The following is a 25,355-nucleotide window of genomic DNA, read 5'->3' as shown; positions in this document are numbered from 1 at the left end:
TTACTGCCGGATTTGACCTTTCTCCACACCGACGCCACACTCGTCTGCGGTGACTATCACTGACAGAACAGAAGCGTGACTCATCGGAGAACACGACGTTCCGCCATTCCCTCATCCAAGTCGCTCTAGCCCAGCACCATGCCAGGCGTGCACGTCTATGCTGTGGAGTCAATGGTAGTCTTCTGAGCGGACGCCGGGAGTGCAGGCCTCCTTCAACCAATCGACGGGAAATTGTTCTGGTCGATATTGGAACAGCCAGGGTGTCTTGCACATGCTGAAGAATGGCGGTTGACGTGGCATGCGGGGCTGCCACCGCTTGGCGGCGGATGCGCCGATCCTCGCGTGCTGACGTCACTCGGGCTGCGCCTGGACCCCTCGCACGTGCCACATGTCCCTGCGCCAACCATCTTCGCCACAGGCGCTGCACCGTGGACACATCCCTATGGGTATCGGCTGCGATTTGACGAAGCGACCAACCTGCCCTTCTCAGCCCGATCACCATACCCCTCGTAAAGTCGTCTGTCTGCTGGAAATGCCTCCATTGACGGCTGCCTGGCATTCTTAGCTATACACGTGTCCTGTGGCACACGACAACACGTTCTACAATGACTGTCGGCTGAGAAATCACGGTACGAAGTGGGCCATTCGCCAACGCCGTGTCCCATTTACCGTTTGCTACGTGCGCAGCACAGCAGCGCATTTCACATCATGAGCATACCTCAGTGACGTCAGTCTACCCTGCAATTGGCATAAAGTTCTGACCACTCCTTCTTGGTGTTGCATTTGCTCTGTCAGTCAGTGTATATAAAAATGGGAATATACCTCACTTGTGATCGAGATTAAAGTAAACAGAAATATCTTAGTGGGCTCCTCAGCTTGCTCTCCCTGCCTCCCCTCCTCCATTGGTAATAACTAGGACAAAAAATACTTTGGTGTTGCTAAAGTTAAGAACTGCAACAAAAAATTAAGATTCCCCTTTTTAAATTTATTTCTGTTATTACAGTTTTTATCTTTCTTTTCCCTGTTTTAGTAGGGTGCTGGTCATACACAGAAATGTAGCACTTCTGGAGTTGGTGCCCCTGCTTTTGTTTATATCCATTGTTGATTTTATTCTAAATGACTTACTGTCTGTGTACATGCTGTGAGTTTTATATTGGATTTGGTAAGCTTTATTGAGAGGCAGCTGTGAATTCAATAAAGCAAGCAATTTAAATTAAATTAACTAAACAAGGTAAAATGTTTGATTACAGTTATATAACACTTTTTTATTCTGACCTCATGCTACCTCTAATGTTATTCAAGCGTAACACCACCTTCCCAGGTTTAAAAGTATGTGCTATGATACTCGACTATGTAATTTTCAAAGAATAAAATATGTCTTAAAGGAAACTTAGGTAAATTCACATAAATGGTACAGGTTCATATATTTTCTTTACTGTACAGTCAATATGGAACAACCCAAATATGAAATTCTTAAATTGCTATGTACGTGTCATGTTAGTGTAATGCAGAATCATACTTATCTTTGTACAAGCATGTAATGCATATGGAATAGAATTACTTTCATGATATTATCAACAAAAAGTCCTACCTTTACAGTACTCAAAAGTTTAACCTTTAAAACAAAGTTAAAGGAACATGTTTCATCCCTCGTCCTTTAACTTAATTTTAAAGATTAAACATTTTGAGTATTGTAAAGGTGGAACTTCTTATTGATAACTAGTATGTAAGCCTGTACTGGACAGTACAATTTAGTATGTAAAATGTAATTGGAAATTTGAAATGAACAAAAATTATACTTCCCATGCTAGTACATGTCAATTGTATAGAATCATAACAGGAATTATGAAATTTCCTCATGAACCATATTGAGGTAGTTGTAGATGAGAGTTGCACTTTGACGTTTATGGATCTGCGAACTCTTGAGTTACTCCATAGGTATATAGTTATCCATGGGTTAACATTGGAGTGGAGATCATCATCATCATCATCATCATCATCATCATCATCATCATCATCATCATCATCATCATCATCATAATTTCCCTTTATCCAGCTGTAGCTGGGTAGGGGCAAATATGGTTCCTCTCCACTTTCTTTGGTCTTTCCACCACTCCTCCTCCAACACTATGTCCCAGTCCAGATTTCTTTCTATAATGCTGCGTTGGATGGTATCCTTCCATCTCAGTCGTGGTTGTCCACTGCCTCTCCTTCCTTGGATTTGCATTTCCATCACCTTTTTTGGCATTCTTTCGTCGCTCATTCGCTTTATGTGCCCAAACCATCTTAGTCGGCTCTTCTCTATTCTATCATTCAATTTTTCCACTCCAATTTCTTCCCGGATTTTCTCATACCAAATCTATGTAAAGTTTTGTAAAGTTTATCCCTGACTCTTGTAATAATAATAATGTTATTTGTTTTACGTCCCACTAACTACTCTTTTACGGTTTTTGGAGATGCCAAGGTAGTCCCACAGGAGTTCTTTTACGTGCCAGTAAATCTACCGACACGAGGCTGACGTATTTGAGCACCTTCAAATACCACCGGACTGAGCCAGGATCGAACCTGCCAAGTTGGGGTCAGAAGGCCAGCGCCTTAACCGTCTGAGCCACTCAGCCCGGCCTTGACTCTTGTTGCCTGTGACAGAGAAGGCTAAATTTAGAGGAAATTGCATCTGCTTAGTGGTATGTCAACATTTACAAATCTATTCTTGGCATAAAACACTTTCTTCCTGAAGCTGAGCCCATGAGAATTTCTGCATGAACAATATTTTGTCCAGCTTTACCACAGTCAAACTCATCCCATTGTTTATATGATTTCTTCCATAAGTCCATACCTTCATTTTTGTTGCAACTCCTTCCAACATTTCAATAAATTCAAATAATAATGATAATAATACTGAATCCTTGTATTTACTTTAAGTATAGTAACTTGATCAATAATAGACAGCAACCGGTCTATAATATTGCGGTCATGTGTATCTGTTGGCTTCAATTCGGGCTGCACATTGGTGAGGTGCTCCATCATATTCTGTGCTCGTTGGCTGGCACACGCGATGTTGCTAATATAGCGACGGGAACAAATCTTGGCCTCAGTGAGTGAATGCATTGCAGTATGAGTCGCCATCTCTATGTTATTCTGTGCTTGCTGGCAATCATCTATAGCAAAGATTCAAACACATAATTTTCTTTAAAAAGTACCAAATTCCTAGTTGTGAGAGTTTCGTTCTATTTTTCTTGTAAAGGAGGGGTAACAACATATATCTGGTGTGAATTTTAGCCATTGAAACCATCTCGTTTATTCATAATTGCTGTGAATCATGAAATCATGTGTATGTCATGAAACCATCTCGTTTATTCATAATTGCTGTGAATGACAGATAGAATAGGGATTATATATATATGTATATGTGTGTGTCATGAAACTGTTCAAAGTTGACAGTACGGGCTAAATATGTCTTATAACACATGTAATGAAATATCATACCTTTACTAGTAAGAAGACCTGTTCCAAGCCATGGATGCAGAAAGGTATACAACCGTGACTTTTCAAGATGAGTGGTATTTCCCAGTATCAGCTGTAAAAAAAAATTGTTCAATTCAAGAAACTGTCACTGAATATTCTTCTTCAATAATATTGATTGGGTGAACTGTTACAGGGGTTATGAAATTATTACAGTTGAAGGGCTCATCTAAAAATTGTTGTATGATTATGTCAAGTGACAATTTTGAATATGGGTAACCAACAGCAGTTTTGAAGTGTCATTTGATTTCAATTTTGGATGTATTGTTCGGACTTCATCAATGTTTTAAAATTTGGATTGTAAATTGAAACATATCAGATTGTTTAATTGTATGTGAGCATATGTTTCTCAGATTGAATCATGGCTGAAGATGACCCAGTGTATAAGGGGTCGAAACTAGTCTCAATTATATAAAACACTATACAAGCTAATGGTATTGAATAGATGGATCCTTCTCTACTTTCTTGATTGTGATCAATTGTCATTACAGACCATAATGAAATTCATAACCTATGGTATGGGTAACCAGACAATCAAGAGTGAATGAGCTCTTCTTACACTGAAAACCCACCGTCCTTGAGCAATAATTTTTACTTCTACAGTGCGGGTCTCATTCGAGATTTCGGTCATTCCCTGTGACATATCTGGGTGGAAGGAGCATGCAATAGCCGCCCGACGCCTGTAGCTTACCCAGTAAAGTCATCCTCTCAGCTAGTCTGTGTTAAGCTTCCATGCAGAGTACAACACGATTGCTTTTATACCATCCCCTGAATGCAAGCTCATAGCTGCATGCCCCTAACCACATGGCCAACTCCAACTCGCTTGGTCTTCTCAACAATATTGTGAGATGGACAGTAGACAATGGTATGATGGCAAAGGGGATCGATAGGCAGGTTGTAAGTTTCAACAAGGGGAAAAGTCCTTTCAGAATTAATTATTGTGTTGATGTGGTGAAAGTATTTCACACGAACCACTGCAAGTACTCAGGTGTTAATATAAAGAGAGATCATCATTAGGGTATTCACATTAACAAGATTTTAAATAAAGGATACCGTATGTACTTTTTTCATATGCTTAAAAGGGCATTTAGGAGCTGTAGTAAGGATGTAAAGGAGAGGGCATTTAAGTCTCTAGTCAGACCCCAATTGGAGTATGGTTCCTGTGTATGGGACCTTGAGCATGTGTTCGGGAGACAGTGGGTTCGAACCCCACTGTTGGCAGCCCTGAAGATGGTTTTCCATGGTTTCCCATTTTCACACCAGGAAAATCCTGAGTAGTGCCTTAATTAAGGCCACAGCTGCTTTCTTCCCTCTCCTAACCCTTTCTTATCCCATCGTTGCTGTAAGACTTATCTGGTGTTGGTGCAATGTAAAACAAAATTGAAAAAAAAAAATGTATATGGGACCCCCACCAGAATTACTGTCCAACTCGTTGGTTGAACGGTCAGCATACTGGCCTTCGGTTCAGAGGGTCCCGAGTTCGATTCCAGGCCGGGTCGGGGATTTTAACCTTAATTGTTTAATTCAAATGGCACGGGGGCTGGGTGTATGTGTTGTCTTCATCATCATTTCATCCTCATCACAACGCGCAGGTCGCCTACGGGAGTCAAATAGAAAGACCAGCACCTGGCAAGCTGAACCCGTCCTGGGATATCCCGGCACTAAAAGCCATACGACATTTCATTATTTACCAGAATTACTTGAGAGGAGAACTGGAGAAGATCCAAAGGAAAGCAGCACAATTTGTTCTGGGTGATTTATGATGAAAGAGAAGTGTTATGAGTTCTGAATTTCATTATGGTCTGTATTGACAATTGATTACTATCAAAGAGTAGAGAAGGGTCCTCCTATTCATTACCATTAGCTTAATATAGTGTCTTATATAATTGGTACTAGTTTCAACGCTACATACATTGGGTCATCTTCAGCCATGATCTCATTGCAAACATATGTTTACATACAACTAATAATAAAGAATACAATTTGGTATGTCTTAATTTAAAATCTGATTCTAAAACATTGATGAAGTCGACTAGACTACATATTTAAAGTTGAAACTAAAATGACACATTAAAACCGTTGTGGTTGGTACTGGACCATGTCAATGTCCTTACAGTAACCAAGTGCTCTTAAGTTGATGTGGGAGTTGGTATTCCTTATCTGGATAGTTAAGCCATTTGATTCTTGAAGGTGACATTCACAACTTGAATAAGTGTCCCTTTTCATCAGATGTAGTGATCTATTTTTTGATTCAGTTCGAAGTGAATGTCTGAAAAATAAAATATTTGAAATGAATTATTGAGAAAAGAAGGGAATCTAGAAAATCAAGATTTTCGAGGAACATAGGGGCGAGTCTCATATAGCTGTATGTTAATTTTGGCACGGACACCAACACCTGATTGACTCTTAAGTGGGAGCAGGAGGAACGTTCACTTCAAACCAAATTAAACAATAGATCAGTGCATCTGATGAAGAGGAATACTTATTCAAGTTATGAATGTTCCCCTTCAAACTACAGGGCCGATGACCTCGATGTTAGGCCCCTTAAAACAACAAGCATCTTCAAGCTACATACAAACCATTACCCATGTTACTATTCAACAAGACATAATTTATAAATCAAGTGGCTTGACTAGATCAACTCAGGAACGTTTGATTGCTGTAGGAGCGATGACATAGTTCAGCACCAGCCACAGCAGTTTTGATCTGTCATTTGGTTTCAATTTTGGATGTGTTGGCGGACTTGGATTTGAAATTGAGACATACCAGATTGTTTTCTTTGTTATTAGGTGTATGTGAGCATATGTTTTCCAGTTGTATCATGGATGAAGATGACCTAATGTATGATGCGTCAAAACTAGTTCCATTTATATAGGACACTAAATTAAGCTAATGGTATTGAATAGGTGGACCCTTCTCTACACTTTGATAGTGATCAATTGTCAATATGGACCATAATGAAATTCATAACTTATATACTATGACCATTAAAACAACGTGTTTAGAATACAGTGGTAGAGAGGAATATGATGGATCAAGTGCAACTCCAAGCACAGCCAATCAGAAATTGAACCAAGCTGGCTGCACTGTATCAATATAGTCTCTAAAGAAGGGAGATCCTTGTAGTGCTGTGTAGCGGAATAATGTAACACTACTGAGTGTACAAGGTTATGGCTGAAGTGGCAAGGCTTTATAAGCATAGCAAGCCTATGGATTCTTGTAAGTCTGGCTTCTTGGCTGAATGGTTAGGATAATGGTCTTCGGTTCAGAGAGCCCCGGGTTCAGTTCCCGACTGGGCCTGGAATTTTAACCTCATTTGGTTAAATCCTCTAGCTTGGAGATTAGGTGCTTGTGTTCATCTCAATCTCCCTGTGGCTGGGGATGGAAGAATACAGCAATGGTATCCCCTGCCTGTTATAACGGGGCTCAGGGGATTTCATCTTGGGAGAGAGCGAGAGAGATAGGGTACCATGTGTCTCCTAGCCCATTGCTTCCACATACTTGTGTCAAGCTCCTCACTTTCGTCTTTCCTATCCGACCTCCCTTGGTCAACTTTCTTTTAGACCCCGACGATAATAGGTTTGCGAGGCCTGTGGAGTCTTATCATTTCCATGCCCTATGTGGCTTTTTCCTTCCTTTTGCTGATACCTTCATCCTATGAAGTATTGAACTTCTTCTTTTTCCTTCTGACAAGTGTTAATAGAGGATTGCACAGTTGTACTTACTCTCAAAACAGTAATCACCACCACACATCTTCATTATTCTGCCAACCATCACAGAACATGCAATAGTGAATACATCCATCCACATAGGGTAATTGTAATTGTTTGTTGTTGTTACAAAATTTATGTATTAATTTAATTTCATTGTTATGCTACTGTAAGCAGGTATTGGTCCGGGCATATCTCGCAATTCATCCTCATCATCATCATCATTTCCCCTTATCCAGCTCCTGCCTGGTCAGGGTATTTATGGCACTTATCCGGCTTCTTCTTTCCTTCCACCATTCCTCTTCCATGATCTTGTCACAGTCTAAGTTTCATCTTCTTATGCCACTCTTCACTGATTCAATTCACATTGTTCTAGGTCTTCCTCTTTCTCTCTTGCCCTCGCACTTTGCCTCCAGCATCTGTCTTGGAATTCTATTCTCGACATCCTCTTTACATGTCCAAACCACCTTACTTTATACTTTTCAACTCTCTCATTTAGCTGTCCTATCCCAACATCCTTCCTCATTTCTCACTCTGTCTTTTCTTGTATTTCCTGTCATACTTCTTAGGAATTTCATCTCACTGGCTTGAGCCTGCTAGTCAAAGTCCAAGTCTCTGCTGCATAAGTCAGTATGGGTACATAGTACATTTTGTACATTATCCCTTTACTTTTATCCAACCAGGCCAGTTGGCCATGCAGTGAGGGGCTCGCAGCTATGAGCTTGCATCTGGGAGATGGTGGGTTCGAACCCCACTGTCTGCAGCCCTGAAGATGGTTTTTCATGGTTTTCCATTTTCACACCAGGCAAATGCTGGGGCTGTACCTTAATCAAGGCTACGGCCGCTTCCTTCCCATTCCTGGGCCTTTCGTATTCCATCATCGCCATAAGACTTATCTGTGTTGGTGCGATGTAAAACAAATAGCTAAAAATTTACTTTTCCATGGTACTTCTTTGCTCCAAACAAGTTTTCATACACTTTGGTAGAATGCATTAATCTCCATGTCCACCCTAGCATTTTGCATTAATTCACTTCCTAGGTATTTAAAGCCGTCCACATTTTCCATACTCTGACTTTCAATTTTCATAGTGCCCTTTCCTTGCCTTTCCCCTCAAAACATCACCATAGTCTTGCTTTTCTCTGTACTGATTTTTTTTGCCACACTTCTCAATTTTTTCCATTCAGTACATCTAGTTGTTGTTTTACTTCTTTGCTGTTCTTACCACAGATCACAACATCATCTGAAAATATCAGTATCTTCATCTCTTTATCTCCATAGACTTCCTTTGTTTCCCTTACAATTTTGTCCATGACCATAATAAACAAAAGAGGTGGCAGCTCACTCCCCTGTCTTAGTCCAGTCTTATTCCTAACTGGGATCAGTACCCTGCTAACACAGTTGTTGTACATTGCTTGCACCATTTCTAACATTTCTCTTCGAAGTCTCTTCTTAACTATGGTTTCCCTAACCTTCTCTCTGGGGACACTATCATATGCCTTTTCTATGTCTATGAAAGTCATGGCCAGATCATTTCCATATTGTCAGTTCTTTTCCATCAGCTGTCTCATGCTAAAGATTGGGTCCACTGTAGATCTTCCACTCCTGAAGCCATATTGTTCCTCTTGTAACTCTCCTTCAATCTTTCTTCTCATTCTTCTTTCTAATATCCTTTCTAGTATTTTAACTACGTGTGATATAAGTGTGATTCCTCTATAGTTACCATAAACTGTCTTGTCCCCTTTCTTAAACACTGGTATTATTATCCCTTTTTCCAGTCTTCTGGTACACATTTGTGTACTGATTTCATCCATCCCTGTTGCTTTTCCCGTCTTCATCTTTTGTACCGCTAACTCCACCTCCAGCATTGTTATATCATCCTCCATTGTCATGGGCGCCCATATGACAGTTTCTAGAGGGGGGCCCAGACCTGGGGGTATGTAGTAATTTTAATATTTTGGAAGATAAATGGCGATTTGTATTCTGCGGTAGAATAACCCACGCTATCCCCTGCCTGTTGGTGGGGGACGGTACTACTGCTTTTACGTGACTTTTAAATCATTTTCTTGAAAGGAAAACACGTGAATACACTAGATTTTTACCTTCCCTGAGAGCTAGAGGGGAGCCGCGGCTCCACTTTTCCCCTGGATATGGGCGCCCTTATTCATTGTAGAGTACTCACACTGGATTACTTCTATCTCCCCTGTACAGTCGTTCACATTCAATAGCTTGTCAAAATACTCCTTCCATCCTCTCTTCTTCTTTTCTGGGTGTGCTAACAATTCCCCATCTTCCTTTTTTACTAGCTGTATGAAAACTCTTTCTATCTTCTGACTTCTTATAAGTCCATACAGCATCCTTTTAATGCCTCTTACATCCACTTCCATTTTTTGTGTAAATTCTTCCCAACTCTTCTTTTCGCCCCCTACCACCTTCTTACATCTCCATTTGCTGTTGAGATACTTCCTTTTGCTTTCTTCCTTTTGCTTTCTTCCATTTGATCTTGGTTCCATTCTTGTCAGGCTGTCCTATTTTCTTTCACCACTTTCCTCATTTCCTCACACCACCATGGTGTCTCCTTTTCTTTCACTCTTGTAGATGTCCTGCCACAAACACTCTCTGCTGCACTAACAAATGCCTTTTTAAAATTGGCCCACTCCTCTTCTACATTTTCCACTTCAGTAACTGGGATTTGTTGCTTCAATCTCCCCTGAAAATCTTCCTGTACATTTTTTGTCTTTCAATTTCCATACTTTTATTTTGCTTTCTCTTATCACTTTTAGTTTTTCCATTTTTCTCAACCGTAATTTTGCCACCACTACTGTATGGTCCCCATCAAATGCTTCTCCTGGTAAAGCTGTCACATACATCAACTTCCTCGAATTGTCCTTTCCACCAAAAAGTAGTCAATTACAGATTTTGTTCTTCTGTCACCCTACCCATATCTCGTAACTTTCTAGCTGTTTTTCTTTTGAAACCATGTATTCCCCACTATAAGTCCATTCCTATCACAGAAGTCCACTAGATCCTCTCCTTCACAATTCTTTTTCCCATATCCATATGGTCCAATGGCTTCTTCCTTTCCTTGTCTCTCGTTTCCGACCTGTGCATTCAGATCTCCCATAATAACCACTTCCACAGCTGAAATTTCTCTTTCTCCTTCCTCCAAGCATCCTTCAATATCTTCTTCCCTGTTTCCCATCTGTGGTGCATACACTTGTATGAAGTCGATCACATCATTCTTCATCTTTAGTCTAATCTTCATTATTCTGTCACTCACACATTCTACCACTTCAACATACTTCTCCAATTGTATCTAAATGATAAGTCCCACTCCGTTTCTTGCCTCTTGGCCACCACTCCAGTATAATGTGTATCCTTTCCTCAATTTCTTTCTACTGTTACCTTTCCATTTCACTTCACTCAGCCCCATCATTTCCACCTTCTCCTTCTCCATGAAGTCTGTTATTTCCTTCACCTTTCCTGTCAGGTTCATAAGATTTACTATTGCTGTCTTAATGTTGGTTACTGGTCACCCATTTATCACAGTTCCCGCAGTACCCTGAGAACTGCATGTCGCCTTAAGCAGGGGATGCCCCAACCTTCTCCGAGGTTGATTTACTAGTACCATACCATATATAGGCTATTATTACAATGGGTTTGCCACTCCCAAAGGCATTTTATACCTACTGCCAGGTGTATTATAGGCCACTCCAATGGAGTACAGACGCCTTCTGTAGCCGCTCCTCTGGAGTACAGACGCTACACGTTTCCCTGTTTGATGCCATACCAAAGTCCACCTTCTCCACCATTGATGCCGTTGAAGTCTTTGCCCATATACTGGGCTTAGGCCCTCCATGTTTGTGACCCCTGCATGGACATCCACGCAGGGTGTCCCAGTATTTTAAAGCCCCCAGGAACTGGGTTGCCTGTTGGTCCACAGGTTGTATTGGGTATTTCAATCAGCCCTACCTAATTGTAGGGTCCCCCTATCTGCCACCTGCTGATGCACCCTCTAGGGGTTAACAGGCTTCCCTGCAGGAGATATCTCCCAATAACCATAAGGTAAGGTAAGGGTGTATTCTGCCCAAAGGCAGGTTCAAACCTCCTCAGAGGTGTGCCTGAGCCAGAGTTTACGTACGGTAGGGTGGCCAGTTCCTTTCCGCTCTTCCATTCCCTTACCCCCCACCAACAGCGCGTGGCAACCCATCCAAATCTTGACCACGCCCAATGTTGCTTACCTTTGGAGATCTCACGGGATCCGGTGTTTCAACATGGCTATGGCCGTTGGCCAATAACAATAAAATAATAATATTAACTATCTTAATACGTAGACTTTCACGACCACTAAATGACATTATGATAATTATTTGGGGATATTAGGTCGTGTAATAATAAATAAATACCAGCTGATGTGTTTCAGTCCTGCGACCAGGATCGTCTTCAGAGCAACAACAAAGCAAAATGGCTATGGTCTCTCCATAGTAACAAGACTCAAGATAGAGAGACCCTGTTAGAAATATAGTTCATTCCAGGGCCTCCAGAGTCACGGAGAAAGATGTTGACGAGTTAACTATGGAGGGTAGCCATGATCTACTCAGTATATAACCATCACCTTTGTTAAAATTATTTGGGTGTTTAGTAATTTCTATCGTCTCACGAATGATTCTGGGAATAAAATGTTTCTCTTTACAAATGACAGAAGTTGCATCAAAAATTATTTGATGGTCATTATGTATGGCATGTTCTGCCACAGCAGACTTCTCTGGCTGGCAAAGATGTAAGTGCCTGCAATGTTCTTTAACCCTTGTTGCTACTTTCCTACATGTTTGGCTGACATAAACCGATCCACAGGAGCAAGAAATCATATATATTCCAGCGCAGTTTAAACCAATAGGATCTTTTACAGATCACAAACAATTGCCTATGGTGATATTAGGCTTAAAAATGGTCTTGATATTGTGCTTTCTGAGAATATCGCCAATCCTATCCGTGACAGATTGCGCGTATGGCAAGAAGGCCAGACTCAAAGGACGAGAATCACGTGACAATCTGTCTTTTGGCTGGTATTTATTTATTATTACACGACCTAATATCCCCAAATAATTATCATAATATTAACAATAATAATAAAAATACCGAGCACGTTGGCCATGCGGTTAGGGTCATAGAGCTGCGAGCTTGCATTCGGGAGATAGAGGGTTCGAACCTTTCTGTTTTCTTTATTTAAACATTGCCTTTTACAGAGGTTGCCTCCAAATATAAAATGCAGTACATATTACATACATAGAATATTTAAAAACAATATAAAATGTTTTAAAATGTTGAAAAGGTTAAAAAAAATAGATAAAAGAGAACAGAACTAAACTGAAAAATAAAATGTCTTCTTGTACAACAATAATTTGTTTTTAAATTATTTAAATAATAGTAATTGCATTAATTAATATTATCAGTGTTGGCAACCCTGAAGATGGTTTTTCATGGTTTCCCACTTTCAGACCAGGCAAATGCTGGGGCTGTTGCTTAATTAAGGCTATGGCCACTTTCTTCTACTCCTAGCCCTTTCCTATCCCATCGTTGGCATAAGACTTACGTGTGTTGGTGTGACATAAAGAAAATTGTAGATAATAATAATAATAAGAAGAAATGCCATCCAGAAGAGCTTGAGAACCACTAGTGCAATAAATTTGTTACATATCTCACCTCGATATGTTCTGGTAACATGAGATGCACTCCAGCTACAGGTCCAGCCCACGTTCTGAACACTGGGTAGAAGAGCTTTGTACGTCTGTCAAAGAAACTGAAAAGATCTGAAAGAGAGTGAGTGAGAAGGGAAGTTCAGGAATTGTTTCTGAAAATCATACTATGAAACAAAGGAAAAATGGAATTTGTGCAGATGTTCAGTTGTACCATGTACTTTTAGTTTTTCATGTTTGTGATAACTACTGCATTTCACGAACTGTACAGAAACCACAACATTCTTACAACAGAGAAAAAATTACTGATGGACAGTGGCACAAACAACCTAGGTGGCAGATACCCTATCAGTTGTTTACCCAGCCTGTTCTCAAACAGTTTCAACGAAGCTGGAAACTGATCAAACATATCTCTTGGTAAATTATTCCAAACCCTAATTCCTCTTCCTATCAATGAAGATTTGCCTCACTTTGTCCCTTTGAATTCCAAATTTATCTTTCCTACTTTTAAAAACTCCATTCAAGCTTATTCATCTACTAATGTCATTCAACACCAATCTCTCTGCTGACAGCAAAGAACACACTGCTTAGTCGAGCTGTTCATCTCCTTACTTTCAAGCCCTCTCACCACAAAATTTGCAACATTTTTGCAAGACTACTCTTTTGTCAGAAATCACCCACAGCAAATCTTGCTGATTTCTTTTGGACTTCTTCCAGTTCTTGAATCAACTAATCCTGGTGGTGATCTCAAACACTGGAGCCATACTCTTTGTGCTCTTACCAGTGACTTGTACACCATCTCCTTTACATCCTTACTACAACCCCTAAATACCCTCTTAACCATGTGAAGAGATGTGTAACCTTTCCTTACAACCTTGTTAATGTGATTATCTCAATGGAAATCTTTCCTTATATTAACACCTAGGTACTTATAGTGATCCCCATCAACACAGTCATTAAAAATGAGAGGGCTTTTCCCCTTGGTGAATTTTACACCCTGACTTTTCATCCCATTTACATGTCTATATAAAAACCAAACCCCATGACACAACAGCCCCGAAGAACCAAGGCCTACCAAGTGACCGTTACTCAGCCGGAAGGCCTGCAGAGTATGAGGTGTCATGTGGTCAACGCGATGAATCCTCTCGGTCGTTATTGTTGGCTTTCTAGACCGGGGCCACCATCTCACCATCAGATAGCTCCTCAATTGTAATCATGTAGGCTGAGTGGACCTCAAGCCAGCCCTCAGATCAGGTAAAAATCCCTGCCCTGGCTGGGAATCGAACCCGGACCCTCCGGGTAAGAGGCATGCATGCTAGCCCTATACCGTGGGGCTGGCTACATGTCTATGTAGTGATTTAAAAAGGAATGCGGGCAAGGTATTATGCATGTTCCTCACTTGTTCACTTTTCTCAGAAATAATTCAACCTATGGATATAACATAAAGTTTCTGTTGAGGGTGTTGCTGCAGCAGACATGCAACATAGCATGACTCTGATGTAGATATATAAGTACAGGCATGTAGGCAAAGAGATTAGTGTGTCAGTCATGTCATGCTGAGGTGAACTGTGTTGACGTTATTAGAAAATGCGTCCAAACAGGACCAACATGCTGTTATTCTGTTTTTGGCTGCCAAAAGACAAATATCCATGGACATCCATCGGAGAATGAAGACTGTGTATGGGTCAGCATATTTGTCCATAACCACCGTTGTGGAATGGTGCACCAAATTCCACTCCGGTCACGTTTCGATACAAGACTCCGATCGATCCAGGAGGCCAGCCTCGAGCCTCATTCATTATGGACAACAACAAGCGGACAAGCACCCGCCCTATAGACCTGATGACTCCCCATGCAATTATCACACCTTTGATTGCCTCAAAAAGACCGTGAAGGGTCGACCCTTCCTGTCGGACGAGGATGTGCAGCAGGACATGGTGTTTTACCACATGGGGATCTACAACCTGGTGTATTAGCGGGATGAGTGCGTCAATACTCACCGTGATTTTGCCTGATTGGCATCCCGATTCAGGACTGTGCAGCCATTGAATGGAAATTCTTTTATCACCCCTTGTATCTGTTGTGGGTATTCACAGGTTTGTATCTACATGGGTCCTGAATTGTATTTTGAAGATAAGTAAGTCTGAAAATATATTAAACCTGTGCAACATATAATATGATGTGCTCATTCTCTTTTTTAGTGACTATATGTAGAATTCATAGCCGAAGGCTGTCCGACTCGTTGGCTGAACGGTCAGCGTAATGGCCTTCGGTTCAGAGGGTCCCGGGTTCGATTCCCGGACGGGTCGGGGATTTTAACCTTAATTGGTTAATTCCAATGGCACGGGGGCTGGGTGTATGTGTTGTCTTCATCATCATTTCATCCTCATCATGACGCGTAGGTCGCCTACGGGTCTCAAATAGAAAGACCTGCATCTGGCGAGCCGAACCCATTTTGGGATATCCCATCACTAAAAGCCATATGCCATTTCATTTCATTTCATAGCCGAAGGCTATTTGGATTCCTATTAGCTGTCATAAATAGCCTAGGTGTCACTAAAGGGACACTAGGGAAATAAGGAGTGAGGTGTTTTCCCCATTCCAACATCAATGAGCCAGAAGGTGCTATAGATATCATTTTGGTCACTAAAACATAAACACCAAGCATTCGTATGACTGATAATTTCACATCATTCATAACAGCAACCGTCTGCGTAAGCATTTTAGATCAAGTGGTCCATAGCAAAATATCCAATGTACAAAAATACCCACAAGTAAAATGTACAATATACAAAAAAAAAATACACAAATCAAAATTTGCAATATATAGAATTGTCCACGAGGAAAGAATGGTTTCTGTACATCATGTAAATATTTGGAAATTTATAATCGAAACCAACTTTCAACCTATTAGGTTGTGTTACATACATAGTAAGTGTTGAAGATGACTTTAAGTCGCCCGTTGAGGGCCAAGTCAATGAATATTGAATTTTCATGACCACATTGTAATCCTCAATGGGTGACTACAGTGTGATGGCAGTGTGGTGGCAGTGTGATGGCAGTGTGATGGCAGTGTGGTGGCAGTGTGATGGCAGTGGTGGCAGTGTGATGGCAGTGTGGTGGCAGTGTGATGGCAGTGTGATGGCAGTAGTGCCAGACCTGTAGATTAGATCCTTTCCAACAGAACAAAAATGGCCTAGGCCACCATTGCTCAATTGGTACAGCAACTGACACGAAATCGGGAGGTTGTGGGTTCAGATCCCAGTGGTGTCTGGTTGGCCATTTTTGTTCTGTACTTAACATTTCTTCAACTCGTACTATGTATGTAACATGACTTAATAGGTTGAAAGTCGGTTTCAATTACAATGCAGTTGTGAAAATTCAATATTCATTTGGAAATTTATAGAAAACATAATTAAAAAATGCCATATTTTCGTATTTAAAAGTTCTGGTTTCATTTTAATGGTTGTGTGAACAGTCAGTCATAACTCTCGCTGTTGGTGTGCAAAAAATCCTGATGGTGTTTATGAAGTCCCTCATCATGATAGACAGATTGGTGCTTGGTGTGCTGTTAGTGCAAGATGAATAACTGAGCCTAATTTTTTTTTTTTTTTTTTTTCGAGATGACAGTAAATGCAGAGAGGTACCAAGATGACATTTTGATGCTGTTCTTCCATCAGTTAACGGAAGTAGAAAAATTCCGTGGGTGGTTTAATTCAATCATGAGTGTTTGTCCAGAGCACACCATGTACATCCAAGTGTGATCGGAAATTGTATTCTCTATAACTTTTTCTATGTAGTACTTTTTGATAGGACCAATAACATAGGTATTTAAAGAAAAAATCAAGGCGCCTTCCCCTAAACTACAATTTCATCCAGGGTGAATAAACTTGTGTATAGCTTAGACTGTAGTTTCTTATTCCCCAACTCTATATACGGATTTTCATTAAATACTGTTAACCCATTTTCTCGTGACTCGGCGTTGATATGGACTTAACAACAAAGATACAAATTCATTAATATCTGTGTTATCATAGCCGGTACAGTAAGAATATATAAGACACAAATGATCGGAAATTTAATTCTATGTAACTTTAGTTGTGTAGTATTTATCAATAGGACCACTAATAGTATAAATATTCGAGAATTCAATTTTAGACCTTTGCCTAAATTACAATTTCACTACATTGTAGCCTAGATGGTAGTGGCTCATTCCCCGACTTTACATACCGATTTTCATTAAATTTTCTTCAGCCATTTTCTCGTGATGCGTGTACATACACACACACATACATACATACAGAAATTACGGAAAAATAAAAATTTGTTACTGTGGACGTAACCGATACATAAATACCATTATTTTCAAATTCTGAGCAATGTACAGGTTCGATCCTGACTCAGTTTGGTGGTATTTGAAGGTGCTCAATACGTTAGCCTTATGTCGTTAGATTTACTGACACGTAAAAGAACTCCTGCGGGACGAAATTCTGGCACCTCGGCATAGTTAGTGGGATGTAAAGCAAATAACATTATTATTATTATTATTATTATTATTATTATTATTATTATTATTATTATTATTATTATTATTATTATTATTATTATTATTATTATTATTATTATTGCATGGATAGCAACAGGTACGGGTTTTCGTCATACCGAATTGTGTCACGAGTCTGCAAAATAGGGTAGACTCAAATTGTCTTCCTTGGTCTGTAGTTACATAGTAGGGAAGTCCTAATCGGGAGATCCATCCACTTATTAGGGTATCGGCTGCGTCTGCGGCAGTGATGCTGCGCATGGGTCAACCCTCTGACCAGCGGGTAAATCTGTCAACAGCAGTGAGGAGTTAATGGTACCGGTATGCTTCACATACAGTCAGTTCACCAACAATACGGCTGAAACGCCCTGTGGGTGCTCTGAAATTCCATAAAGGAGGGACATTATGCCTTTCGCGTTGTTGCGTTGACGCGAAAAACAAGCGCAAGTATCTTTCGGAATTGATGGCCAAACAAATCTACCAGAAACTGGACTAGAAATGGCCAGAATGCCTGGAAGGTTTAAGTTACGGAGCCTGTCAAAGAACTTGCGTCGAAAAGGAAGCGTCAAGAAGGTGGTGCCTACATCCCGTCATGCAATAAGGCCTTGAATTTGTCAACATTCTCTTGTGACTGAGCCAGCACAACGTAGTCATCTTCTAGTGAAATGAAGTGATAAAAATTGAATTGGAGTGTTTTCATACCTTCACGTGGAGTGCCAAGTACAGATATTACGGTACCAAGCAGAGGTACAGCAGGAGGTCCAGGTATCATATTGACCATCCTGACAAAACGAGATCGCTTCCTGTTCAGCTTCACCAGGTACACGAGGGTGATGGCCCCTATCAGGAGGCTGATGATTATTGTTAGGTCCATCCTGTAACACACAATTTTACAATGTTATATCGACAACCACTCCATGGATTGATAATAGAGCTACATCAGCAAACCTGAGCGACAATCCTAAAAGCAGATCAGTATTGATTGATTGATTGATTGATTGATTGATTGATTGATTGATTGATTGATTGATTGAACTTATAGAATAGAGTGCGGTTTACCATCACACCAACTTTGAAAGAGAAATTTTAAGTAAGTTTCAAATAAAATAAAAGCGTTGTTATATGTTGCCGGCCCCGGGTTCGATTCCCGGCCAGGTCAGGGATTTTTACTTGTACCTGAGGGCTGGTTCGAGGTCCACTCAGCCTACGTGATTGGAATTGAGGAGCTATCTGACGGTGAGATAGCGTCCCCGGTCTAGAAAGCCAAGAATAACGGCCGAGAGGATTCGTTGTGCTTACCACACAACACCTCGTAATCTGCAGGCCTTCGGGCTGAGCAGCGGTCGCTTGGTAGGCCAAGGCTCTTCAAGGGCTGTAGTGCCATGAGGTTTGGTTTTTTTGTTATATTTATTCTTTTTCTTTTCTCTTATGCAATGCAAAGTTTAATATTAATTAATCATTACTTCTGCGTTGCTAAAGAAGCACTTTAATCCCTGAGGAATAAAAACAAATACTTCCCTGAGGAGTTATTCTTTTACAACGGCATTCATTTTGTGGAATGTATTGAATCGTTTTTCATAAATACGTTTTGAGTTTTCTGGCAACAATTAGAAACTGCTTCTTTATACAATATGTCCGTTGGAACTTCTGTCTCCTTGCCAAAATAATAAGTTTTTTTCACGAAACAAATCACGATATCTTTATTAATAGTAATTAGTAATTTACAAACAAATTGTTTTAGTAACTGTTCAATCAATCACCGATTATCTGCATTTAGAACTGTCGCCCAAGGGGCAGCTTCCCTATGAATTGTTTACCTAGCTTTTTCTTAAACATTTTCAAAGAATTTGGAAATTTGTTGAACATTTCCCTTGATAATTAACTTCCATCCCTTACTTCTGGTCCTATAAACTTTTAAAAGCTCCACTCAAGCTTATTCATCTACTAATGTCATTCCACGCCATCTCTCCATTCACACCTCGGAACATACCACATACCCGAACAGCTCGTCTCCTTACTGAACCGTATCGTTCATGATCAGAGTAAGGCAATACTTAATGCATCAAATATAAAATCTGGCAGTCGATAACAACAGGGCGCCAACTGTACACCAGGGGCCGATGACCTTCGATGTTAGGCCCCTTAAAACAACAAGCATCAAGCAACTGTGCACCAAGTGCGCGAGGAAGATTTGGGAGCTTCAGATAGGGCGTGGTGCTCTGTGTGAGAGAGACAAGAAATCCAAGAGAGATGAAACTACTCAAAGACTGTCAGCTGATTTACTTGTACCAATCCACTAGGAAGAAAAGCGGGAGAATGCAGGGTTGACGAGACAAGAAACTGGGAGTGTATCTTCGCACACAGACTGAATCCTGGAAATATAAAACAGTAGAAAAACAAGCAGATTTTTCGGAATGTTGTGATAGGATTTCTTACTCTAATTATAATTACCTGCAATGATACGGTATTCCTGGCAAAACCGTGGGAACTAACTCTTCTCCACACAAAGGGCTGAAGTGGACTTTAAGTGTGTATCTGGGGACTCACTTGGCGTGGTTTGGCTGGATGGCCTAATAAATAGCGAGCTCCGAGGGAAGAGGCGTGCCATTCTACACTTGAAGAAGTGCGGGACGCATGTCAGCTACGGGAAGGCTGGATCCCAAAGTGAACTGAAGTTATAGAACCGTGTTTGAGATTTGAGATTGATTTTACTCCTTTAGAAGTGCGGGACGCATGTCAGCTACGGGAAGGCTAGATCGCAAAGTGAACTGAAATTATAGAACCGTGTTTGATACTTGAGAATGATTTTAGTCCTTTAGAAGTGCGGGACGCATGTCAGCTACGGGTAGGCTGGATCTCTAGACGAACAGTGATTATAGAACAATGTTTTATAGATAAAACTCATTCTCTAACTGGTCAGAATCGTGCGCTGTGGTGCCTCTGTCATGGTGAAGCTAGGCCACAAACTGTATGTTCAGTAAGGACTGTGCTTACTAACACAGACGATACGTGTATGACTCCCATTCACTATTCTATCTTGTGTGGGATAGGAATTAGGATGTCGAAGGGTAGGACTATGGAACTTGTCATAGCTGGGATTGTGTTTGGTGATTAATACCAGCGTCCATGAGCATAGCTTCAGGAGGACAGCTCCCTAGAACCGAACTAACAATCAGTAGATGACTGCTAGGAGAGCGTGTGTGGTTGAGCATTAACTTAGCCAAATAACGTTCTATGGATAGGAGAGATAGGAGTCCTAACGCTGTGTTCAAGTAAGGGGAGATAGTTACAGACGAGTATAGACGTTAATGCTGTATCTCCTTACTGTTAGCGCGATGTCCGCATGGAGTGATTAACGGGAACGTGCAGATATCTAACTGCATATCCATGTGCAGCTAATAGGCTTAAGGAAGACAACAAGTGCATATCTACGGGTCAACACAGTCAAGCAGAAGGCAGCAGTAGCAGATCAACGGGATCAACACGGTCAAGCAGAAGCCGGACCATGGGACGACTACTGGTGCAGAACCAAGGACTGCGTGCCTGTAACTACGACGGTGTAATGGAAGGCTAGGCACATCAGGGGGTCCACATTGGAGGATCGTTAAGGTCAACGTAACCAGATAAGTTTGGGCAGACTTCTTATTATTGCATGGATTAGGGACAGGATTAGCTTCGCATATGTTTGCAAATAATTACTTATTAGCCCTTCAGGCAAGTATAATTTTTCACTCAGAACTTTGCATGCTTAGGAAGTGTATAGCTTTGTATCAGATATTATTTCGTTTGTTCGTTATGAAGGATTTAGGTTAGATGTAGTGTTGTCCTATGTGCTAGATCATGTGGTTTATCTGGGAGTAGTATAATTTCTTGCAGCAATATGATCATCAAAAGGAAGGGATTGAAACGCCCTATAATATCGAATGGGAGGCCTTAAGGGATCTAAGGGCGACCTAGGTACAGGTTTGCATGTTGTTTTGGGTTGCATGAATTTCAGATGCAGTTCTGATAAGGATGGATGTCCACGACGTTGTGTTAACTGAGGGTAATCTCAATAATTACATCGAGCTTCTCTTGGATATAAGTATGGCACGAATCCCGGACCGTAGAGTCCAGAGATAAGAGTCTACGGACATGACTTCATTAGATCTGAATGGCCTTATAGATGGCCTGGCATGGAAGCCTACGTATTAGCATGTATATGCAAGGATATAGATGAAATATGTTTGTGATTTGAGAAGGCCGAGAAGCGCCTATGAATTGTCTGTAGTGACGGAAGAACGCTTTCTCAGCCGTTGAGTAAAGCTGGAGCGCGTGACAGAAGCCGGGTCAAATACTTTAATATGGCAATACTGGACAGCTTGCTTTTTTCAGCGAGAAAGTCGATAGTGCTGCTACCTACATGGTTTGGTGTGACCAACTCTTCAATAACATGTTGCCATCTAATGATTCTTGGCGCACTGCCGTGTTGTTTATAATATATCAGTGTTTGTCACTAAATAATCTTGCATTGCAGTTATATTCCAAGATAAGTATTATGCGCTGAGGAAATTGTCCAGCAAAATAATGAGCGTGGGAACTGATAAGGACCCCAAGTATTAAATAAAGTAATGTGTTGAGGTTACATTCTATGCCGTTTATATTAAGAAAATCAATCAAATAGGTTACTCTACTGAAATGTTAGTGGGACGTAAAACCAATAATATTAACAAATATGGAACTCTAGTATACTCAAACTTGAGGGTCCACATTGTTAAATTTCACAATCGAAAACTTGTGGGCCTGTAGCGTACCGTAGTGGTTATCGCGGTAGCCTTGAAACTGAAAATTGAAGGCCACGAGTTTTGAATCCAGTCACTTTTTTACTGGAAGATAATAATAATAATAATAATAATAATAATAATAATAATAATAACTGTTATGGAGTTATCCGTGGTAGTTAGAGGTGAAAGAAGGTGCGGGCGGGAATAGGTCTCTACTAAAGAATTAAAGTTAATTTAAAACTTTAACAAAGGTTATATTTTCTTTTCCAAAATCAACAAATGACAAGAAATAACAAAGGTGTAACAGGTACCAAGTAGCAGATCAACAATTTAAGAATTTACAGATTACAGTCGTTACAAGATTTGGGCTTCGAGCCCCAAGTTTAATTCCTGAGCACTCAGCTCACAACCACAATAGCTGAAGGGCAGAAAACCCCTAAGTACGAGGAGCACTTGCTCCTAATTACAATGTTAAGAGAAAAGGAGCAGACCCGCTCTCAATTTTACAAGCCTATCAAAGGCTACAACAAACTTCATTCCTAACTGCCCTTAAGGTACACATACAGTGAAACAGGGGTATCTTGTACCCAACCTACAGGGCCTTCACATGAAGAAAACAAACTCTGGGTTAATTAAATGGCCTAAAAAAAACAAATTGACTGGAGGCGTAGCTTGCACTCCTACATGAAACTTCTTAAAACCTAGGTGGCACTCGGCCAGTTATACAGGGGCTAATCCCATACTAGGGAGGTAACTCGTAGAAGAATAATTTATTACACTAAGAAGAGAAGAAAATCGGGTATGAAAACGTAGTCACCTCAAAACAACATGAGTGGGAGCTCGAGAGGATTAAGCACTCTCTATCCCAAATTGCCGGTAATTTACATGAATATAGTAAGGTTTACATTGAAAAGGATTCGAACCTTCCCCCGCGGGTTAAAACTGCTGAGCTAGCAAGAAATACAGATGTTAACAGGCCATTACCTTGTTGATGAACTGCTGCCCGAAGAAAGAGGCGCTTCCCGCCCCCTGCTACATAATCACACACTAAGCAAGTTGTCGATGAAGTGGCCCGGAGACAAGAAAATCAGCAGTTTTTATACCCTCGTGGAAAATTCGAGACCTTTCAAGAATGAATAGACACACCCCTTCAACTTTATTGGTAGACTAGGAATTACACATGGAAACCTGAGGAAGAAAGCTATGATTGGAGGGAAATTAATTACAGAAATTACTGATTGGTTAAATTCAAAGCTGGCGGAAAGAGAAGGGTTATACTGCCAACCCAAAAAATGAATGAAAGAAATTTAACAAAGAACAAACTTATGAATACCAAATTTCTTCAAAAAACAGTTTCTTCACTTCGCACTAGGGTGCATAATTATAGTTCTTAGGCAGTGACATCTAGAAGAGGACGTTCACACTTCTTGCTAGGTAGTAAACAAAAACACGTCGGAATAGACACAGTTCAGAAAATTTCAAAATTACACCATTTACCGTAGTGAGATCTTTTAAGAAATAGTAGAATTAGTTCAGTTTTCAAGGTTCCACACTTCTCCTGTAGAGGAGTTTAAATTGGCGCGATATTTGAACTAGCGGCGTGGAGGTGTACCGCCCGGTACAATAATAATAATAATATTAATACATTGACTGATAGAGCAAATGCAACACCAAGAAAGAGTGGTCAGAACTTTATGCCAATTGCAGGGTAGACTGACGTCACTGAGGTATGCTCATGATGTGAAATGCGCCGCTGTGCTGCGCACGTAGCGAACGATAAATGGGACACGGCGTTGGCAAATGGCCCACTTCGTACCGTGATTTCTCAGCCGACAGTCATTGTAGAACGTGTTGTCGTGTGCCACAGGACACGTGTATAGCTAAGAATGCCAGGCCGCCGTCAACGGAGGCATTTCCAGCAGACAGACCACTTTACGAGGGGTATGGTGATCGGGCTGAGAAGGGCAGGTTGGTCGCTTCGTCAAATCGCAGCCGATACCCATAGGGATGTGTCCACGGTGCAGCGCCTGTGGCGAAGATGGTTGGCGCAGGGGCATGTGGCACGTGCGAGGGGTCCAGGCGCAGCCCGAGTGACGTCAGCACGCGAGGATCGGCGCATCCGCCGCCAAGCGGTGGCAGCCCCGCACGCCACGTCAACCGCCATTCTTCAGCATGTGCAATACACCCTGGCTGTTCCAATATCGACCAGAACAATTTCCCGTCGATTGGTTGAAGGAGGTCTGCACTCCCGGCGTCCGCTCAGAAGACTACCATTGACTCGACAGCATAGACGTGCACGCCTGGCATGGTGCCGGGCTAGAGCGACTTGGATGAGGGAATGGCGGAACGTCGTGTTCTCCGATGAGTCACGCTTCTGTTCTGTCAGTGATAGTCACCGCAGACGAGTGTGGCGTCGGCGTGGAGAAAGGTCAAATCCGGCAGTAACTGTGGAGCGCCCTACCGCTAGACAACGCGGCATCATGGTTTGGGGCGCTATTGCGTATGATTCCACGTCACCTCTAGTGCGTATTCAAGGCACGTTAAATGCCCACCGCTACGTGCAGCATGTGCTGCGGCCGGTGGCACTCCCGTACCTTCAGGGGCTGCCCAATGCTCTGTTTCAGCAGGATAATGCCCGCCCACACACTGCTCACATCTCCCAACAGGCTCTACGAGGTGTACAGATGCTTCCGTGGCCAGCGTACTCTCCGGATCTCTCACCAATCGAACACGTGTGGGATCTCATTGGACGCCGTTTGCAAACTCTGCCCCAGCCTCGTACAGACGACCAACTGTGGCAAATGGTTGACAGAGAATGGAGAACCATCCCTCAGGACACCATCCGCACTCTTATTCACTCTGTACCTCGACGTGTTTCTGCGTGCATCGCCGCTCGCGGTGGTCCTACATCCTACTGAGTCGATGCCGTGCGCATTGTGTAACCTGCATATCGGTTTGAAATAAACATCAATTATTCGTCCGTGCCGTCTCTGTTTTTTCCCCAACTTTCATCCCTTTCGAACCACTCCTTCTTGGTGTTGCATTTGCTCTGTCAGTCAGTGTAATAATAATAATAATAATAATAATAATAATAATAATAATAATAATAATAATAATAATAAT

The 25,355-nt window shown here is 41.3% G+C and overlaps 1 protein-coding gene across 1 annotated transcript in view; it reads right to left on the bottom strand.

Annotated features, from left to right (window-relative positions):
• LOC136872312 (uncharacterized) overlaps window positions 1-25,355 on the bottom strand; it is a 256,624-nt gene that overhangs the window by 56,915 nt on the left and 174,354 nt on the right. Inside the window, exons 16-18 of the mRNA XM_068227426.1 lie at window positions 18,172-18,344; window positions 12,934-13,040; window positions 3,487-3,577 (exon numbers count right to left, since the gene is read on the bottom strand). Coding sequence (XP_068083527.1) covers window positions 3,487-3,577; window positions 12,934-13,040; window positions 18,172-18,344 — 371 coding nt within the window. The remainder of the gene's footprint in view (window positions 1-3,486; window positions 3,578-12,933; window positions 13,041-18,171; window positions 18,345-25,355) is intronic.

This window comes from Anabrus simplex, chromosome 4, assembly GCF_040414725.1.
Source record: "Anabrus simplex isolate iqAnaSimp1 chromosome 4, ASM4041472v1, whole genome shotgun sequence".
In the NCBI taxonomy this organism is placed as follows: Eukaryota; Metazoa; Arthropoda; class Insecta; order Orthoptera; family Tettigoniidae; genus Anabrus; species Anabrus simplex.
Note: the sequence above shows the minus strand (reverse complement) of the source record. Positions and strands in the feature narration are given on the sequence as shown.